The 22,052-nt window shown below is 38.7% G+C and overlaps 1 protein-coding gene across 3 annotated transcripts in view; it reads right to left on the reverse strand.

The window, feature by feature from the left end:
* Sos2 (SOS Ras/Rho guanine nucleotide exchange factor 2) overlaps positions 1-22,052 on the reverse strand; it is a 103,492-nt gene that overhangs the window by 36,774 nt on the left and 44,666 nt on the right. For all 3 annotated transcript variants that reach the window (XM_031357629.1, XM_031357628.1, XM_031357630.1), the window contains 4 exons: positions 18,604-18,810; positions 14,617-14,760; positions 10,940-11,050; positions 8,582-8,680 (listed from right to left, as the gene is read on the reverse strand). In XM_031357629.1, the coding sequence (XP_031213489.1) occupies positions 8,582-8,680; positions 10,940-11,050; positions 14,617-14,760; positions 18,604-18,810 (561 nt within the window). The remainder of the gene's footprint in view (positions 1-8,581; positions 8,681-10,939; positions 11,051-14,616; positions 14,761-18,603; positions 18,811-22,052) is intronic.

Genomic DNA, 22,052 nt, shown 5'->3' on the forward strand with positions numbered 1-22,052 from the left:
AAAAAAAAAAAAGTTGTCTTTATTAAGACAACTGTACCTTTGTATAATTACATATACCATCTGACTCCTTAAAACCAATCCTCTTTTAACAAATCCAATGAAGCTATAAAGTACTGTCAGCATAAAAATCAATAAAAAAGATAACTGTGGAAATGATTTAGGAACATTTCATCATACAAAATAATTTAAAATATTTAAAGCATGATGTTTAAAAGTTACTTTAGGGCCAGCAAGATGGCTAGGCAAACCTAATGACTTGAGTTCAGTATGCAGAACCCACATAAAGGTAGAAAGAGAACCAACTCCACAAAGCCGATCTCCTGCCCTCCACCTGTGTCCCCTGGTGCACACACCACACCTCAACACTACACACACACAATTACAAAGAAACACTTTTTTTCTTGGTTGTTCAAGACAGGGGTTCTCTATGTAACATAGCCCTGGCTGTCCTGGACTAGCTTTGTAGACCAGGCTGGCCTTGAACTCAGAGAGATCCAACTACTTCTGCCTCCTGACTGCAGGAATTGAAGATGTGTGCCACCAGGCCTGGCTTAAAAAGTTGTTTTTGTTGTTGTTGTTGTTACTTTTATTCACTAATATGAAGACATACAAGAAGATAAACTCCTAAAATTACTACATACTCTCTGTTACTTAAGTTCTGGCAATTTCAAAAAGTTTACATATATTTGTTTTACAACAGAATAAAATAAACAAATTTTAACATTTCAATGTGTCAAATGCTGTGGGTAACCAAACACTATAAGGGATTTTATTAATATACTTTTAATTTTTACATTATTATATGTGTATGGGAGCTTAGTCTACATGCATTATCTACATGCCATGTGTACCTGGTGCCCAAAGAGGCCAGAAGGGGGCATCAGAGTCCTCTGGAACTGAAGTCCCAGATGGTTATAAGTACATGTAGGTACTGGCAATCGAACCAGATCCTCTGCAAGAGGATATTTTTATAACATTAAATTCAACCACTGCAGTACCAAGAAACCATGAAGGTTAATTTTAAAAATTTTGTTAATAATCCTTAGAAATAAAAATTTACATCTAATTTTTTAATCCCTCAAAATTTGGCTTTATTTCGCTTGCTCAAAATTTTCTTTAATATTTCTCTCAGAAGAAAACACTTCCATTTGAAAGGAAAAATCCTCTTAATAATTTATGTTAGATTATATGCCAATATTTTAATCTTTTTGATAGAGAGCAAAGTATTACATAGATACTATAAAGTAATTGTATAAGTGCATATTTATACAGCTATTGTGAAAATTATCACTTAGAAAAAATTAAACACTCAAATTTATTTCACAATCTTAATCCAGAAAAACTGTGGTAAAATTTTCATTTTCCTTATATTTCAAGGAGCTCAAAAGCAACTGTTTGGATGTTGCTGACAGGCCTGGTCTAGCACCTTTGTGTCCCTATAAACTGTTCCCCACCTGGATACATGAGACGTCAGATGTTCCAAAGATACCTAAAAACATTTTACTACCAAAAGATTAACAATGAAAATAATTTAAATGACTATATTAGGAGTAATGTCCTAATCTTTAGATTACTAAATAAACATTGAAAAGGTAATAAGCCAAAAAAAAATACTGCTGCAAGTTTGAAAAAGTACCAGTGCTTGGTTCTCCTGAAGTCTACGGTGAAGGTCACCAGCACACTTACTCTGCCTGTGTGGAAGACTTTTCAGGCTGGAGAGAAGGCCTAGTGCCTAAGAGCACTGGCTGCTCTTCCAGAGGACCCAGGTTTGGTTCCTAGCACCCACATGGCAGCTCACAACTGTCTCTCCAGTTTCAGGGGACTCAACACCCTCTCTTTCCTTTGTAGACAATACATTTACATGGTGCACAGATGTACATAGAGGAAACACACACATAAAAAGTTAAAATTTTAAAAGATTTCTTACAAAAACTTCATTTCAACTCTACATTAAAATATCTCAATAGCTGGGTGTAGTGGCACATAGCACCAGTCTCAGCACTTGGGAGGCAAAGACAGGTGGATTTCTGTGAGTTCAAGGACAGCCTGGAATATATAGTGAGTGTCAGAACATCCAGGGATATACAGTGAGACAGTGTCTAATATATGTATATATTTTATATATACACCATATGATATTTTATATATGATATACTGGACATCTCCCATCACACACTGACCATAAACAGTGACCATCACACACACACATACATATGATATATACTAGATAAATAGATATAGATATATATCTTAATAAAGATGGATATTGGTAACATAAAATGTCTATTACAGGCCTTTATTTTTATTGATTAAAATCTTCAATTAGTAGCAGCAGTGAAATTCTACCAAAACCAAACCACTCTATTCAGTTATGAAGCTACTAAGCTTCCCTTCCCTCTAAGACTGTTCCCTTGTTTATTCTCTAAACAAAACCCTTCACAAGTTTGTCAAGTAGGAAAAATTAGGAGAGTAAGAATTTCCCAGTAGTGACAATGCTGTGTGCTATAATCTCAGTTCAATAATTTGCAAACTATTTCTTCTATTTCCAGCTTTAAGATAAACGGAGAGATGTTTGTGACCCTAGGGATGGAACTCAGAGCTCTGAGTATCTAGGTAAGCTTTGGACTCTCGGTAAGCATGGAGGTCCATGCATGGTCAGCAGTGAGACTTATCGACCAGCATAGCAAGTACCTAGGCTGCTTCCCTACAGTATCTGAAAGGACATAGTCTACACTTCCTGAGCTGACAAGGAGGTCACTATGGTGAATCAGCTCAACGCATCAGCTCTTCCATGTCTCTGCAACCTTTCTGCAACACTGGCCTCTGGCCTCCTCACCTAACTGGTGAATTTAGTATCCAATATAACACGAAATGCATTGTATTAAAGTTGTTTTTCAGATAATGCTTTTCCTCTTATTTATTTTCTCTTGAAACAATGCTAAATTTATAGAATAGTTGTAAAAATGACAAGAGTAATTCCTATATACTCGTTACTAAATGTTAATATATTGCCTCGTATTCTATTTGTGTGCACCCCATCCCCCAATCCTACCCAGTCTACTCCACACAGAAAGGAAACCATTGCTGAATGGGTTTGAAGTTATTTTTGGAATATTCTTATATCATAAATCACTCTCAAAGTGGAGGACAACATGTGGGAGTCGGTTCTCTCCTTGCATCAAGGTTTAACTCCTCAACAACTAGGGTACATGAGTTTTTGAGACTCTGAAACTACTTAGCTTACCTTGTCAATACCTACAGTGGGATCTCCATCATAAATGAGATGAGAAGTTACTCACAAGCTGTCACAGGATTTTTTTTTTTTCGCCAGTAATGCTGACATATCCCTTTGTACTTATAGCTAATCTATGACTGTCAACAACTATGGGCTTGCTGGTAGAATGCCTCCTTCTAACTTCCCAATATGTATGATATATATATATGTATATATACATATATATATATATCATATGTATATATACATATATACATATATATGTGTATATATATATATGTATGTATGTATGTATGTATGCACATGTACACACACACACTCCTCTTAGATAGATTTCGGGTTCATGTCACAAAATGTAGGAAGTTATAGCTGAGAAAACAGCTTGTCTTTTTGGAAGGTCTCCTTTGGGAAGACTTACTGTTATAACCTGGGAATATAAATTTAAATATGTGGGATAGGGACAGTGACATTTCTCTGGTCTCAAATACACTATGGGGGACAGTGTTTATTTTTATACAGTGGGTGTATTTTTTTTAATCATTTAATCTTAGGAAAATAGAAAAATACTTTCAAATGATATTCTTTAATCTGTTAATATTTCAGCATTATATCTTAGAATAAGAGTATTTCTTATAGAATCAGGGCATAGTTCAGATCAACTTTAGAAAATTTTATAATAAAGCTCTATAATCATAGGCTGGGGATGGTGGCTCAGTTGATAGAATGCTTGCCTAACATGCACAATGGCCCAAGTTCAATCCCTAGCCTAAACTGGGCCTGGTGGCACACATCTGTCTTCCTAGCATTTGGGAGTGGGGGTAGTGAGATTTGGGAGTTCATGGTCATTTTTATTTACATAGTGAGTCTGGGCCAGCCTGGACTACATGAGACCTGGTCTCAACAAACACATAACAAAAGGCTCTATTAATTCATCTAGAATGGAGTGATTTTATGATCTGTCTCAATAATGTCCTTTGAGGTAATCTTTCCTCTGTTATAGGATCTAGTAAGTGTTGCACTAAGTTGACCTGAGTATTGCTTTTTTCTAATGTGCAGACCTCCTGGGCATTTGTTTACATGATTCTTCCAAATAAACAACACAGATACAAATAGATAAATTCCTAAGTAGTCAACACTTTTAAGAATTTTTTTTCTTTATTTTTTTTTTTTGTTTGTTTTTGTTTTTTTTGAGACAAGGTTTCTCTGTATAGCCCTGGCTAGACCAGGCTGGCCTTGAACTCAGAGATCCACCTGCCTCTGCCTCCCAAGTGCTGGGATTAAAGGCATGCGCCACCACTGCCCGGCCACTTTTAAGAATTTTATTCAGACTTCTCTGGGCAAGCTAGTTACTTCTACATCATTTATCCTACACTACTACTGCATTTCTGGAAAGTTTTTTCTTTGTTTTTAAAAGCAGAACACAAAGTGAGGGTGTCCTGTGGCGTTTCCCGAGCACTCAGCTCCTGCTGACTGTCTTCTCTTGCTCTTCCCTGCCTCTGCTTCCCAGCAGCCAGCCTCCCTCCTAGCCCAGCCTCCCTCCTAGCCCAGCCTCCCTCCTAGCCCAGCCTCCCTCCTAGCCCAGCCTTCTGTTTCTGTCGGCCTTCTGTTTCATGTCACACACATTTTTGGCATCTATTTTTCCCTTCTCTTCCCCTCCCTGCCTTAAGATCTTCTTTCCCCCTCTCAGAAGCCACTTTTATGACTTATATCCATGCCTTACCCCTACAAATATTAATATCTAACACTGACATGTGAGGGAAAATGTGGTATCTGTCTAAGTATGGGTTACTAACTTCCAACTCTATTTTCCTGAAAATATCATAATTTCATGGCTGAGAAAAGAATTATTGTGTATCTATATATGTGTCACATTTTCTTTATGTTTATCAACATATGAATGTATTTATTATATTTTATATATTTATATCTATATACTATATACCTATATAAACTTGACTATAGTAATTAGTATAGTAATTTATTATAAATTGAGAAGTGAACTTTTACATGAAGACTGAAGTATATATTAAGAAAAAAAACTAAAACCTAGTCTTTTTCTTTTTTTGGTTTTTCGAGACAGGGTTTCTCTGTGTAGCCCCAGCTGTCTTGGAACTCACTCTGTAGACCAGGCTGGCCTCGAACTCAGAAATCCACCTGCCTCTGCCTCCCAGGTGCTGGGATTAAAGGCATGTGCCACCACCGCCCGGCAATGGTTGTGATCTTAATGTGAATTTTCTGACTATCAATGAGTTTGAATGTTGGGATTACTGGCCTTTGAATAACATTCTGTATGAGTTATTCAGATCTTTTCAGATTTGAAGCATCTTCTTTCTGTGACTTTTTCCATTCTATATTTCTATTTGTTCTTACTGTTGCTGTGGGTTCATTAGAATTACAGATCCTGAGCTTGTAGCTTCATTAGACACAGTGCTTTCTGTCTTTTGGTCATTCCTTGAAGCTTTAAAACACTTCACCCAGAAGAGCTTTCCTTGTGTCAAGTGGCTTAGGCAGTGTCTGCTCCCCTTCACAGCAGACCTGGTTACAAAGCAGGAGATGAAGATGGAGCTTCTTGGCTCCATTCCTACTCCTCTCAGTCCTCACAGACCCTAGACCCCACATGAGCACTCTGCCTTTTTCTTTTGTGAATACAATCTGGTATACCTTGTTCAAGAACATCCCCCACCCCCTTTTTTATTGCTCTTCAAGTAAAGCAGCTTTCTGCTTGACCACTCTGCATCACCAGCCTTTAAGGCCCCAAATTACTGGTTTTGATCGCCTGCTTAGACTTTGTCCACTGACTCCACAGTTAATAACTCTGGAATAACAGCTAGACTACTTCCACAGCTGTCTTATAGACATCTAGGCAAAGAATTTGCTTGATAGTTTCTAAAGAACATGTTATTTCAAGAAGACAAGTTTAAGGAGTCTCATTCCCATTCAATGCCTGGAGTTCATTATTTTTTGTGCACAAATAGATAAACAAACCTGATGGTATGAGTTTCCTCCTTGGCGACCAACAGATACAGAGGTACATGTGAGAAGGCTGCAGGCTTCATTCATAAAGAGCCTGGATGTTTATTTGGAGTTCTACAAAGTTAAAGTCTTAGTAATGCTATCATTCGTTTACAGTTGTCCTCTGTATTTCCACCCTGGCTGGATGAGTGCAAGGCTGCCCTCACTGCTACAGTGCATCCAAGAAAGAGCAAGACAAGCTTGACCATGATGACTTGACTCACTTTGACGCCACTTCTGTTACAACTAATCACTAAAGTTCCTTAGCCAATGTGATTAAGACTAGAAACCAGTCAGGAAAAGAAAACAGAGAGCCACTGTTTATGCTGTGTATATAGAACAGGAGTGTAACCTCAGCCCTTCAAAGATATCCTCAGCTGCACAATGAGTTCAAGGCCAGTGTAGAGGACATGAGATCCTGCTTCAAAACACAAGACCAATTTACTCACTCGTTATTCTCCCCCCCCCTTCCCTGTGCACTTGGTCTATACTAATAAATGAAGAAGTATATTTCATGAAGACTTTAAACTGATGTTCTCAAGATTAGAGACAGGTTCAGACACTAAGAGTACTTGCTGCTCTTGCAAAAGCCTGGGTTCAGTCCCTAGCCACTTCTCACATGGCTGCTGACAACCATCTATAACTCCAGTTCCAGGGACCTGATGTCCTCTGGCCTCCCTGAGCACTAAGTACACATATAGTATATAAACATATACGCAAGAAAAACACTTGCGTGCCGGGCAGTGGTGGTGCACGCCTTTAATCCCAGCACTTGGGAGGCAGAGGCAGGTGGATTTCTGAGTTAAAGGCCAGTCTGGTCTACAGAGTGAGTTCCAGGACAGCCAAGGTGAAACCCTGCCTTGAAAAAAACAAAAAAACAACAACAACAACAACAAAAAAAAAAAAAAAAAAAAAAAAAAAAAAAAAAAAAAAAAAAAAAAAAAAAAAAAAAAAGAAAAGAAAAAAGAAAACCACTTGCTTACATGCATAAAAATACAATTTTAAAATGATTTTAAGATAAAACTAGATGAAATTACAAATTTCTTACATAAGATAGGTCAGTAGTCTAATAGATAGAAATAAGTATACTCTGTAGGTTCAAAACAAAAGAGAGGATATGAAAAGGGGAGAGGCCCTGAGGGCCCTGCACCCGCCTGAGCAGCACACTAGATCTGGCCCTGGTGGCATGAGTGTGGTGAGCTGGGGAAAACCGCCCTTGCTGCCCCTTGCCAGTTGTGAAACTGGTAGGCTCATGGGCAGTGCTGGGGAGCTCCACCTGACGGTGTGGGTGCAGGAGAGCTGCTGGGCTGACCAACTCAGCTACCACCCGGGCCCACATCCAGGGCTTTGAGTTGGCCCAGCCCATCTATGAACTGCTGGAGCACATGAAGGGGCCATTCTTACAGATCCAAAGCTGCAGGATCTTTATGACAAAGGGCAATAATAGGACATCTAAGAGGAATCCCAGTGAGGATCCAGAATTGATAGAGCTCATGGCTCATTGCAATGAACATTTGAAAGTAAAGATATTAGGTCAAAAGGTTCTACTATATGACATGCTAGTACACTGTAGCTTCCACAGTGAGATTTTATAATAATAATTATTATTTCTATTATTATTATTATTATTATTATTATTATTATTATTATTATTACTAATTTATTTGGGGGGAGCTTGCAAGGACAGAGGGTGGATACAAAGAGATGGGGAGTTGAGTGGGACTGGGGTATATGATGTGAAGTTCACAAGTTATAAAAAGTAAAAAGAATGGGGAGGCAGGGAAATGTTGGAAATGTCCAGGGGAAGTGGGAGGTGAGGAGGTGTGAATTTAATGAAAGCACACTGTTTACAAGTATGAAATGGTCAAACAATAAAATATATTTATAATAATTCTAAAATTAAAAATATTTTTTCAAAGATTGGTACTGTAGATCTCCAAAAATTAATTTTAACATGAAAACATTCTTCCATTAAGGTTGATAATTTGAGCATCTATGTTACAAACTGACAAAAATAAACTTCCTCATGTCTGTCTACGACATGAAAATGATGTGCTGAGAGGTAAAATCTGTAAGAGCTTCTCCAAGATCTTTGTTTGGAAGTTTGAAATGTTAGTGTGTATCCTTCTGGGCTCTTGTGTGTTTGCTGCCCAGCTGGGAAGCAGTCGAGGGCTTCTTCACATTATAGGCAAGCATTCCAGGACTGAGCTCCATCCCTAGCCCTAGGACACTATATTTTTATGAGTAAAAATATTAAAAATATAATCAGATAAAAATAGGCTTAGGCTATTATTAGTCATCTAATGACCTTGTTCTAGGAAACTTTTGTCTTACCTTTAATAATTCAAAGTAATGCCAACAGTGATACACCGGCACCAGCAAGAGGCGCGGAAGGACATAACGAACAGCCTCCTTAAAGCCATCAGCAATGGACTGCAACAAAAGACACAGCATATCTCTGAAACAGGCACATATCGCAGTACTGACTATAAGAAGCAGCTTAAATACAAGATACAGACCTAACAAGGGGATAATGGTAGCGTGTCCAAGTGAGGATGAAATGCTAGAAATCATCTTCCCTCCCGACCCCTGCACATCTCTGATAAATAGACACATTTCTGCATCTCTTACATGATGAAGTGACTTTCACAATGTTGTCCACACATTTTCTTCAACCATCTGGGTCTCCTCATACCCTAAAGGATTTTTTAAAAGCTACTGTAAGTTGAGCTAGTCAAGGTGGCATACAGGCATGATCCCACCTGCTAGGAAGCCCAGGAAGGATGGTTGCACACAACAGGCCACCCTGAGCTACAGAACTAGAATCTAGCTTAAAAAAGAAACAACAGTCAACAAATAAAAGGAAATATTATAAGTTCAAATAATTACAAAGAATGTATTTAAGGATGCTGTATACTATGTCTCTAAAAAATATTTCCCCAGTGAGTAAATACATTTCAGATTTAGTTTGTTTATAAAAATATTTGGTGCCTAACTCACCTGCACAGTGAGCTGTGCTTACTAAGTGAGTAGCTGCGGCACACTGGGTGTGTCAGGAAGCCTGCTGAGGTTTTCCTTTGGCATTTGTTATTGGTGGTCGTGTTGGAACCTAGTCCTATTCATTAGTTTTACAATTAGAATATGAGGACACACCCTCAAGAACAAGGTTGATAATCTGATAAGGGTTTAAAGGAGTGCGCTAGACCCTTCTACCACCTACAGCACAGTGAATGAGACAGGACCTTCATGAACCAAAGGAAAGAACCTCACCAGACCATGAATCTGCCAGCATTATGAGCCTAGAATCCCTAGTCTCCAGAACAGTGAAAAGCAAATTTCACCTTCTTTAGTTACCCAATTTGTAGTACTTTATTTCAGCTGCATACTGATCTGAGTCAACAATTAGGGAGACTAAAAAGAAACCAGAGATGGCAGGAACTAGGAGAAAGAGCATTATGGGAGCCAAGGAACAAGAAGGGGTTTAACAAATACTACCTAACTAAAATATTCTCTGGACATGGCAAGTTAAGTTTTGTCCCAGATAGTTGTTAGTGTTGTAACTTGGTTAGGACACAGGAAGATCTGAAAACTTGCATGAGGACAGCTGATTTCACAGTGAAAAATGAAAGAACAGCTTGAGTGATGTAAAGTCTGTGCACTTGTTTGCTTGTCTTAGGAGCCCACAGAGCTGACCACAGTTCTGTACCAGGAGGACTGGGCCATTCCTGAGGACGCTCTCATAACTAACAGGCAGTCAAGGCCGGCCTTGAGAGCAAAGCCTTTGCTGTTAATGGTGGCAGAGTACGGCCACAATTCTCCCTCACTCTCTGTATTTTTATCTTACCTATGAAACATTTATACCCTTTTATATATATTTATCTCCTTAGAAAAGAAGATCTCATTTTTTATTTGGCGGGAGGAGGATGCATGGAGTATGGAAAAGGGGTTGTCAGACCCCTGGAGCTGGAGTTACAGACAGTTAGTTCTGAGCCATCCAATGTAGGTGCCAAGAACTGATCTCCAGTTCTCTGCAAGACCAGCAAGCACTCTTGAGGCTGAGCCATCTCTTAAATGCCTTTAAACCGTCTGACTAATAAATAATTGTTGTTATATATTAAATTATTCTGGACTATTGAATTCTCCAAATCTTTCTCCGATAGACACTAAAATAGCTTTCCATTTTCATCTCTCTATAACCTTGTCTAAAACGCTATGGAGTCCATCGTCACTAAGTATGCGTGACGCACATTAAGAACATACTAGAAGAACTCAAGACAGAGGCATTCATGTGAAGAAAGCTGGGCACAGTGGCCTGCGATTACTCTCCAGTATTTGGAAGGTGAAGAGGTGGATCCCTACACTTACCGGCTAGCCAACCTAGCCTACTTGGTATATTCCAGGCCAGTAAGAGACTGTCTCAAACAAAAAGGTGGACAGAACCTAAAAGACAACAACTGAGGTTGTGTCCTACACACATATGCACACACACTTGCACATATGCACGCATACTCACACACACACACGTACACTTGCACACATGCAGGCACTCGCACACACACACATGCACACTTGCACAATGCACGCACACAGTTATGAAGGACTGATGAGAATTTTTCCCACATTTTTAGAAAGATAATAACATATTTACTTATTTCATGATAAAAATAATAACAACATTGAATTCAGGTTTACCTGAAAATGTAGAGCAACTGCAGGCCTGGCCATCAACTTGCTGAAGTGGTCATTAAACTCTGGTGCAAGAATGTCCTGTGATAATGTTTCATAGGGATCAAAAGCTTGCTCCTATTTTTAAAAAGTGTAATGTGTTAGGTTTAAGGAAAACATATTTTATACTAATATAATACAAATTATTTAATGGCAATAATCTGTTCATGTTTCCAATTAGGTCTTATCACATTTCTCTACTTTTCAGGGAAAAAAAAAACAGTTATAGTTACAGGGGATACATTTTTTAAAATATTAATCATGGACCTTAAAAAATAGATAAGTATTAACAGGCCTCAAGACTGATTTTATGGTATCCAACTATTAAAATGCATATTTTATCCCTAGAACATTTAAAGTTCATTTCTGTATAAAGAAAGCTATAAATGCAAACTTGCTTAGGTTGAAATACATTTACAAAATGATACTCTTAAAGAAAGCAAAATCAATATCTTTGTCTTATTTACAGTTTCCAAAATTATGAGTAAATACACTGTAAACTGACAACACAGAAACTGCTTAAACTGTCTAATATTCATATTTATAAAAATTCCACTCATCTAAGAATGACTAATAATCATACAGTTTAGTTAGATCTAAAGGCTTATTTCCCTTCTGTACCTTCAGAATACAAAACAGGGACTGGAAGATGATCCAGAAGTTAAGAACAGCTGTTCTTCCAGGACCAACGTTAAGTGCTCAGCACCTACATGGTGCTCTAATCATCGGTACTGTGCTCAGCACCCCCATGGTGCTCTAACCATCTGTACTGTGCTCAGCACCCACATGGTGTTCTAATCATCGGTACTGTGCTCAGCACCCGCATGGTGCTCTAATCATCTGTACTGTGCCCAGCACCCCCATGGTGCTCTAATCATCTGTACTGTGCTCAGCACCCCCATGGTGCTCTAATCATCTGTACTGTGCTCAGCACCCCCATAGTACTCTAACCATCTGTACTGTGCTCAGCACCCCCATGGTGCTCTAACCATCTGTACTGTGCTCAGCACCCCCATGGTGCTCTAACCATCTGTACTGTGCTCAGTACCCCCATGGTGCTCTAATCATCTATACTGCCAGTCTTGAGGAATTTTACATCCTCTTCTAGCCTTTTCAGGCACCAGGCACACATGTGGTGCACTGACGTACACACTTACACATAGACATAAATAAATACATTTAAAGAAAAAAATGTAGGGGTTTTTGTTCTGTTTTATGGGGTGGAAAATAAACATGTACCAACATATTTTAGCAGATGCTGAGAAAGCAGAGTCCCTGCTAGGAATGTTAAAATAGTACAGTCCATGAAAAGCAACTTGTCGGATCTTCAAAATATAAAACATGAGCCGGTATTCTCATACTTAAATATATCCCCCAGTACCTGAAAACCCCAAGCATTAAACAGCGTTCTTAAGTGAGAATAACAAACATGATGCATGCTGGGTACTCCCTCTGAGAAATGCTTCAAGAACAGAAGTGTTTCATATTTTAGAGTTTTATGGGTTTTGGAATATTTATATAGGCCTTACTGGCTGAGCCTTTCTAGTCTAAAAATCCAGAATGTGCTGAAAACCCAAATTACTTAGTGCAGGCCCTGAGTGCTGGATTTCAGAACACGTCAGACTCTGGATCTGCAGCTTAGGCATGTTCTAAGTAGGCGGGGCATATGTCAGGACATCACTCACTCTAAGGAAGGAAGGATGTTCTGACATGCACTAACATTAGGAGAGGGTGCTATTATTTGTTCATTGGGAGGTTTTTGTTTTTTATTTTTGGAAATAAACAGTGGTTATAACCACATAATATTAAGAATTTAGGTCCTGCTGAACTCCACATTTACAGATCATTAAAGTGGGGTTGGTGGATGGCTCCACAGACAAAGGAGCTTGCCACCAAGCCTGACAACTTAACTGGTTCCTGGGACCTGTAGGGTACAAAAGAAAACCAGCTCTTGCAAACTGTTCTCTGGCCTCCACATGCACACACATATACATGCATGCACAAACACACATGCACACAAATAAATAAATCTAATAAAAAGTGGTCAACATTCAAATGTTATTTTCTTATATATTCAAAATTAAAAATAAAAATACAACATTTTTAGAAGCGAAGTATCTTTTAGGGCATAACAAATAAATGAGACCATAAATTACTATCAAAATATAAAATGGGTTATTGTGAACAAAGGCTGACCCAGGCACTGGAACTCAGGCCTGTAACACCACGCTCAGGAGGCTGACACAGGAAGACTAAATGTTCAAGGTCAAAGTGGGATACACAGCAGGACTCTGTATTTCAAAAATCAGAAACAAAAACAAACTAATACTCAGTAACAAAATGGATATAATAAAAATTATCTCTATTTTCAGAAGACATAGGCAGAGTTTATGGAAGTTGATGATTTTTATATAAGAAATCTAAAAGCAACACCTTTAAAGAGCCAATTTCCATAGGTAAGGAAACAGCCAGTGAGTATGCGAAGATGTCCAAAGAGGACATAAAAGAGGAAATATAAGAACAATATATATTCTCGTGCATAATGTTATATAAGTAATATGTATTTACTAACATGGAAAATGATAAAATGAAAAACATTATAAAACAAGAGAACATTATTCTTGTAAATATGCACATAGCTCTATAAAATGCACAGTCTATTTATATATGGATAAATGTAGGAGGGGCTGAAGAGGTTAAGAGCACTGACTGCTCTTCTTGAAGGTCCTGAGTTCAAATCCCAGCAACCACATGGTGGCTCACAAACATCCGTAATGGGATCTGATGCCCTCTTCTGGTGTGTCTGAAGACAGCTAGAGTGTACTTCATATAATAATAAATAATAATAATTATTAAATAATAATAATAATAATAATAAATAAATAATAATTATTAAAAAAAAGGATAAATGTAAGAGCCTGGAAAGATAGCTTAGTGTTGAAGAGGATAAGCTGCTATTCCAGAAGACCTGGGTTCAAATCTCATTACCCACACACATGGCAGCTCACAACTATCTGTAACTCCAGTTTCAGGGGATCCAATACCCTTTTCTGTCCTCCATGGATACTGCATGTATGTAGTGCACAGCCATACATGCAGGCAAAACACCCATACATATAAAACAAACAATATTAAAAAGAAGACAAATTTTATGTTATAGTGGTCATTTTTACATTTAATTTTGAACATTTTTAAATATATATCACTTTTATAATTTAAAAGAACAAAATGAGGTTTTACTTTGAAAAAATCCTTTTGACTTTTAAAAATGAAGTCTAAATTCCCCAAAAGCTAGAGAATAATATGAACAAACTATTTCCTTTACCTTAAATGTTCTCAGTATTAAATAATTCCTACACATTATTACTTTAGTAGATGAGCTTTTACACTAAATGCTAGCATAAGGACACCATAAAGGAGTTTCAGTCGCTGGGCATCAGCACACTCTTGCACCTTAGCTACCTGAGGCGGGAGCATCAGCGCTGAGTTCAAAGCTGCAAACACAAGGTATAGGCAGCATAACTGAATCTGGAGTGTTTTTATAGTAGCCAGCAGTGCCTTTAAATTTCACAAAAAAGTTATGACACTTCTTGATACAATCTTTAGGACTCTAATGACAGTTTAAAGTGGATTTATGTACTTACCTCTGCCAAGTCTTCAAAGCAGCTCCCAGCTAATGGGTGAGGACTGCTCTCATCTGTCATTTCTACTGTGTCTTCAATTAAACCTAAAAGTTTCACAGTCAATTCATGGATATCGGAAATGTTACTGAAAATCTTTTCAATTTCCTAAAAAAGAAAAAACAGTTAAGGCATGTAAGGTTGAGAATCACGTTTACACGTCACTACATGATGTGGAAGCAGGCTAAGGAATCTGAGCCAGTGACCGTTTACTGCAAAAGACGACCTAAGTTCAGATCCCAGCATGCAGTGAATGCCAGATGGGCTGCTGTGCATTTGTGACCCTGGGCTGAAGGAACAGTCAGATGATCCCTGTTGCTCATGAGCCAGCCAGCCTAGTAGAATAAACGAGCTCTAGGTTCACAGACAGAACCTGTCTCAAAAGGGGTTAGTAAGACAGCTTAGCTGGCAATGGCCATTGAACATAGTCACCTGAGTCCCATCCCTGGACAGACAGTGAAAGAAAGAACCTATTCCCACAGTCAGGCTGACCTCTGACCTCCACATGTGCAGGTGTGTATTCATGAAAGTCAATCATGAATATAAAGGCAGTTTTTAAGAATCTCTTAGATCAGCAATAGTAAATATACTAGAAAATATAAATGCTAGATAGCTTGAATTCATAATCCTCAAATCTTATATTATAAACATCATAAACATTTCTTTATATAAAATAATCCTAGCATTTGTGTGTTTTGACATGGGCTAAGATGTTGAAAGAATGAAAGTCTTAAAGCGAAAGCTAATGACAATAGCTAGGATCAGAATGAAAATAATTCCTAATCTAGATATAATTTGGTTGTTCAATTTATTGCTCACATTCTAGATTTTGAAGGGAACTAATGATATCATAAAATTGTGACTCTTGAATTATTGTTATGTTTAGGTTGAGTCATTAGCATTGTAGACACAAACAGATCATATTGCTATCCAGGCTATCGTTAACTACAATCCTGGTATCTTGTATTGGGAATATAATGGGCTATGGAACATGACCAACCTACGTGTTGAATCTTGGCTCTAATTGTGTAACATGAGTATGTTTGGCCTTTGTCCTGGTTCTTTTGATGGAGTTCCTAAAATACTGGGAATTCCCTGAATGACAGAGGCTGTGATCACTCCTGGTTTATGCTAACAGGGATGGAATGGTGTCTCTGCTCACTGACTTCTGGAGTAAGGTAGAAAAGAATGTAGTCCAAGTTCTACAGACTCCTGAACAAGGTGGATGAGCTTCTGAGCTGTGCATACCTGGAGGTGCTAGGACCGTGGCTTCCCCGGATAGACATGGAAGCTCTAACTCTCATACCTGCCCCATCCTTGCCTTCACTGCTGTTGACTTGTATCACACATAACATTCCTTAATAAACCAATCAATTTAAGTATGTCCCTGAGTTCTGTGAGCCACCTCAGCAAATCAACTGAACTCAAAGAGGAGGTCATAGGAACTTCAATTCTAGCCTATTGGGCCTTCAGCTACAGGATAGGACATAATGTCTAGCTGGGTGATATCAGGATTAAATTAATAGAGAGGATACTCTGAGGTTACTGCCTGAAGAACTATTTAGTGTGTAGGAGTCAGGGGAGACATATATATCATAATGGTTTACTATGTTTGACATTAAAGAAAAAGTAGTTTTTTTCCTTTTACAACATGCTAGATCAGGATTAAGATGCTAACGACAATTAACCCCTGACAATATGTTTCCCACATCAATACAAGCCCTTGACATGGGTTTTCTTTTTAAATTCTATTGACTTGCTTATTTGGTGATGCCAGGGATTATCAGGCAAGTGTCCCCAGCAGTTCTACAGACCCGGCTTCACACACTCTTACTACACTCTTAGAGTGGTGCCCTCAATCCTTGTAACACAAATAAGAACAGAGGTGCCAAAGATCTAAAGAGTTTGCCCATGGCTACATTTCTTGTAACTGAGATCAATTTTAACTCATTTATTCATTTTCCAACATTTGCCAAGAACTATTCTCTGACCTTAGATGGTCTTTAACTTAATAGTTTACAGTATATTCTATGTGGAAAAAAAGTTTATAGTAGATATAGAGATAGAGACAAAAGGAATTCTTTGATCCCTCAGTATAATAGAAACTGTCTATCAAATCTGCGTTAATCCAATGAAAAGGAACTGGTGGGATACAGGAAAGGCAAAGAAGATGACATTAGCCAATTGCATTTGCTCCTTTTATTCTTCATACTGTCATAGAAAACCAGTTTATAGTGTAATAGAACTCAAATTCAAACTCAAGTGTGATAATGAATTTAACTAACTCATCACTACTTTATACTAGAAAGGCAAAAATGTCCTAGCTGTATCACATTTATGTAAATTAAACAAAATTGAATAGTACTTAAAAAAAAACCCCTCACTACAGTTAGGCATATCTAGCAGGAGTTAGCAACATTATTAAACTAAAAATTCATGCAAAACAAATAAGTCAAGGTCAATTAAAATATCTTAAATTATCATTTGAATCATTTTTATGAAAAAGAATAAAAGCTGTGAGTCCTGAAGCATTCAGATAGCTGCGTCTGGTTATGTAAGTTACTGTGGTAAAGAACCTAGAAGATGGGCTGGAGAGATAGCTCAGCGGTTAAGAGAACTGACTGCTCTTCCAGAGGTCCTGAGTTCAATTCCCAGCAACCACATGGTGGCTCACAACCATCTGTAATGAGATCTGATGCCCTCTTCTGGTGTGTCTGAAGATAGCTACAGTGTACTCATATACATAAAAATAAATCTTTATTTAAAAAAAAAAGAACCTAGGAGGCATAAAATAGTTAAGCTCAAGACTAAATATTTTTAAAATATAGGTCAAACATACTTAGAGAAAACCAAACCATTGCTAAAGAAAAGAAAAGCCTGTGTTCCTGTAGCTGGAGTTCTTAGGATTGACCTGGTTTTCATGTATTTACTTTGAGACAGTATTTCTCTCTGCAGCCTAGGTAGGCCTGCAACTCCCAGTCCTCTTGCCTCTAAGTCCTGAATTCTGGGCTACAGGCATGAGGATCCACACCTGAGGGACCGGCTTTACATGCTAAGAGGGAGAGGACAGTCAAGGCAGTTTGAATCCAGGCCGCTCATCCCATCTGCAAACAGATGACCACTGCTTCTGATTCTTCTCTTGGGGTTCTTATAAAATGTTCTCTTGTAAACTTCCTGCTGCTGGGGCTGGAGAAATGGCCCAATGATGAAGAGAACCAGCTGCTTTTGTGGAGGACCAGGTTCATTTCCCAGCACCTGCATGGCAGTTCACAGTCATCTATAACTCCAATTCCAAGGCACTCAGTGTCCTCCTCTTTCCTCCATAGTAACAAGGCACATGTGTGGTGCATAGACATACATGCAGCCAAAACACTCTCATGCATAAAATAAATAATTTTTTAAATTAAAACAAAATCCCCAGTTAGCCAAACTTGGTGGCACACCCCTTTAGTCCTAGCATTATTAAGGCAAAAGCAGGTGGATCTCTGTGAGTTCAAAGTCAGTCTGGACTACAGAGTAAGTTCCAGGTCAGCCAGAGCTACACAGTGAGGCCCTGTCTCAAAAACAAAACGAAACACCGCCACAATCACAACACCCCATAAAATTGCTAAATGTCCATTGCAAAAGCTTTCTGCCTTAAAGCACCCACCAGAAGGCAGGGAGCACAAGCCTTTCTAGACTATTTTCTTTGGCATTCCAGATGAATGACTAAGCCTCATTACATCTGACTGGCCTGTTACTGTGCAGCAGAAAGTATCATTCCAATGAAAACACCTCCCTTGAATCTCCTGTCACTGCACTTATTGTATAACAATTTGGATGGTTCTAAAGCTCAGAGATTCATAAAAGTACTTTTATATAGTAGTGAGGTAAATAACACACTATCATCAATTTTAAACTGCTATTTGCTTGAGGGATATGCACAGAATTTAAAGCGCCCAAAGTACTTACAGAAGGCGTGAACAACTTCCTGTCCGAAAGAAAGGCTTCCCGGAACACTTTAATGATCATATTCAGTTCCCGTAGATACTGTCTTTCTTCTGCAATTTCAGTTCTGACAAGGTCGTAATAGTTTAGCTCACCAGAAGAACAAGGCTCGTCCTCACAGAGAGAAACCAGGCCTATATCATCATCCTGATCAAACATGTCCATCAAAACCTGCAAAGTACACATCAGGAATGTAGAGGTACTCTTCTCCCCTTTGCAAAGCTGTCTCAAAGTACTTGCAACTAAAATATTATTAAGCAATAAGACATGTAGGTTGCACAGGCAGATTTATATTAGGAAATCTATGGAAAAGTCAGGATGAGAAATGTTCAACTGGCTGTAGTAAAGTCATTATTTCTGGGATATATATTCATGTGCATGTGTATATATAATGTATACATATTCACATACATACATAGGTGTATCTAATAGCAAAAGGAGCGCACTTTTAGGGAAGAACAATATAAACCAAAGGTTACAGTTCCACTACCTAGACACCTGCGACTACAGGCAAGCATTTGTTTTTACGAAAGTCATACTCTTTATATGTAAGACCCAACTAATACAAGGATTGATGATGTCTAGCAAATAACTGGTATCCAATATTCCTTGATGTGTGACAAAAAAAGGCAGTATGCAGCTGGGTAGAACTGAGGGAAAAGGAGAATCATTATAAAGGCAGGCGGCCTGTGACAGCGTGGAGCTTCCTAAAGCAAGGCATTCTCATGCAACACTGCATCAGAAAGACTTCCTATGAAATCATATATGTACTAAACAAACATTCTTTGGTCGTTATTACTTTGTGCATGTGTATTTGTGTGTACATGTGTGCACACATGTGCAAGTGTCAACCAATAGGCAAGACCATTCATAAATCAGAAGCAATGGAAACAAGGTGACTGTATACTTCAATAGTTTTTTTTTTAAATTGGACCCAGTTAATTATATATTCAAAACTAATTGAAAAGTACTGCTAAAAGTTCAGGAAAGGGCTATAAAATGGCTCGGTGGTTAGGAATGCCTACTGTTTTTGCAGAGGACTCAGGTCTAGTTCCCACACCAACACCACGTGGCTTACAACCCCCTGTAACATCAGCTCCTAAGGATCTGAGCCTTCAGCCACTCTGGATACCTGTATTCACATGGTGCACAGAGACTGATGTAGGTATACATACAAACTTATAAATAAAAGTTACTTTTAAAAAAGAATTCAGGAAAGATGTGAGTAGGGGAGGGGTCACATTGGGGATACCTGAAGGGATGGGAGGGAAGAGCTGAGGCTCCTGGGGGTTGGAGGTGCAAATGATCAAGGTGCAGTTCTAGGAAATCTAAAGCCATCTTTTGACCTTTGCTGGCACCAAGCATATACATACAAGCAGGTAAAATACTCACACACATAAAAATAAATATATTCTATTTCTTTAAAAAGGGAAAAGAGCTGGCAAGATGGCTCTGGCTGCCAAGCCTGACAATGTGAGTCCGGTCTCCAGAACCCACATGGGGGAAGAAGAGAGCCAACTTCCACAGGTTGTTCTCAGACCCCCATATAAATTACAAAATTATGATAATAAAATATATTTCGGGCTGGAGAGATAGCTCAGTGGTTAAGAGCACTGACTGCTTTTCCAAAGGTCCTGAGTTCAATTCCCAGCAACCACATGGTGGCTCACAACCATCTGCAATGTGATCTGACGCCCTCTTCTGGTGTGTCTGAAGACAGCTACAGTGTACTCATATACATTAAATAAATAAATAAATAAATAAATAAATGAATGAATAAATAAATAAATCTTTTAAAAAAATATAGCATTCATTCATTCATTTATTCATTCATTCAGTAAAGTGTCTGCCTGTCTCCAGAAACTGCAGCGACTCTTGGTGAGCTGCAGTAATAAGGAAAGAGCCTGCCCTCTTGCCCTTGAGGGGCGTCACTCAGAGGCTTTTATAGCTTCTCAGCTCTCCCGTTCACCTCCATTTCTTTACTGCCTTTTGTTTCAGCTTAGTTTTTCCATTTGGTTTTGTTGTGCTTTGCCACTTGAGAGATTGAAAGCTTTCTGACTTCTGTGGGCACAACATACACTTACATACACACAAGCTAAACATTCATAATCCTTAAAAACAAATGGCATGGCTCCAGAGGCCATGTGCTATAGATCTGGTCCCTAGTCATGCCACGATGGGAAGCATGGACTCTTTGAGAGGTAGGGTCTTGTGGGAATAAACCACTGGCATACTATGGCAGACGTGGGTGTCCTGGCCACCATACAGTAAGCAGCTCACTTTGCCTTGTTCTCTGACCACAGTCCAAAGTACCAGGTGCAGGCAAGCATTGACGGGCTCCACATCAGCCTTTCTTCTTTTTATAGTCATCTTCTCAAGGATGGTATTTTGTAACATTAACAGAAAACTGAGAAGGACTAATATATAATATAGCACAATACTTAACTCCCAAGTTTAAACGTTAAAGGGGTTAGGCAGGTGTTGCACAGTGTTTCTTACATAAGAAACAACAAAAATGAGGGCAGACGGGAAGGCACATACACACACAATCAAATTTTACTGTTCAATACCAAGCATTTTCTTTTTGAACAAAGTCTGAAATCTAGATTTTTTAATGTGAGATTTTTAGATCTGTAAAATTTGTTACTGCTTTCAACTTCCCATCACCAACTTGCCAATACCCTCGTATCACTCCTCAGTCCTGCTGACTCTTATTAACTCATACATCCTTCCCAGTCCGCTCACTTCTCTGTATGCCTGTCTAAACTATCTTCCTCACACAGCCAATCCCCACTCATCTCTCCATCACTTAGTGCAAATCAAAACCTCACAGATTTCACAGTCTTCCTGATTCCCACTGCTTACTAGCAATCTTCTATCTTCTATGCAATTCCTGCCTGACACCTTTAACATTAACCTTAGGAGTTTGGCATTGTGGTATATTATTCCTTTTCTCAGTTTCCTGTTAATGTTACAAAATACTATCCTTGAAAACATCAACATAAAAAGAAGAAAGACTGATGTGGGCTCATTGTCAAGGCTTACATGTACCACAGAATTGCCCAATTTACACTGAATTTCTGTTCATGTCTTCCCTAATTAGACAACAGCTGTCTAAACATGCACAAAAAAAGTACTTGCTTAAAGGGTTTGTATCTGTGTAAATGTTATAAGCTATTAGAGAGGGAATAAATTCTAAAGCCCCAATGATCACAGCACAATAGCTAAGCAGTGATGGTGCACACCTTTGATCCCAGCACTTGGGAGGCATGCAGGCAGATCTGAGTTCGAGGCCAACCAGATCTATGAAGTGAGTTCCAGGACAGCCAGGAAAGAAACCCTGTTTCGGGGCTGGTGAGATGGCTCAGTGGGTAAGAGCACTGACTGCTCTTCCAAAGGTCCTGAGTTCGGAT

The sequence above is a fragment of the Mastomys coucha genome, unplaced genomic scaffold (genome assembly GCF_008632895.1).
Source record: "Mastomys coucha isolate ucsf_1 unplaced genomic scaffold, UCSF_Mcou_1 pScaffold6, whole genome shotgun sequence".
NCBI classification, from domain to species: Eukaryota; Metazoa; Chordata; class Mammalia; order Rodentia; family Muridae; genus Mastomys; species Mastomys coucha.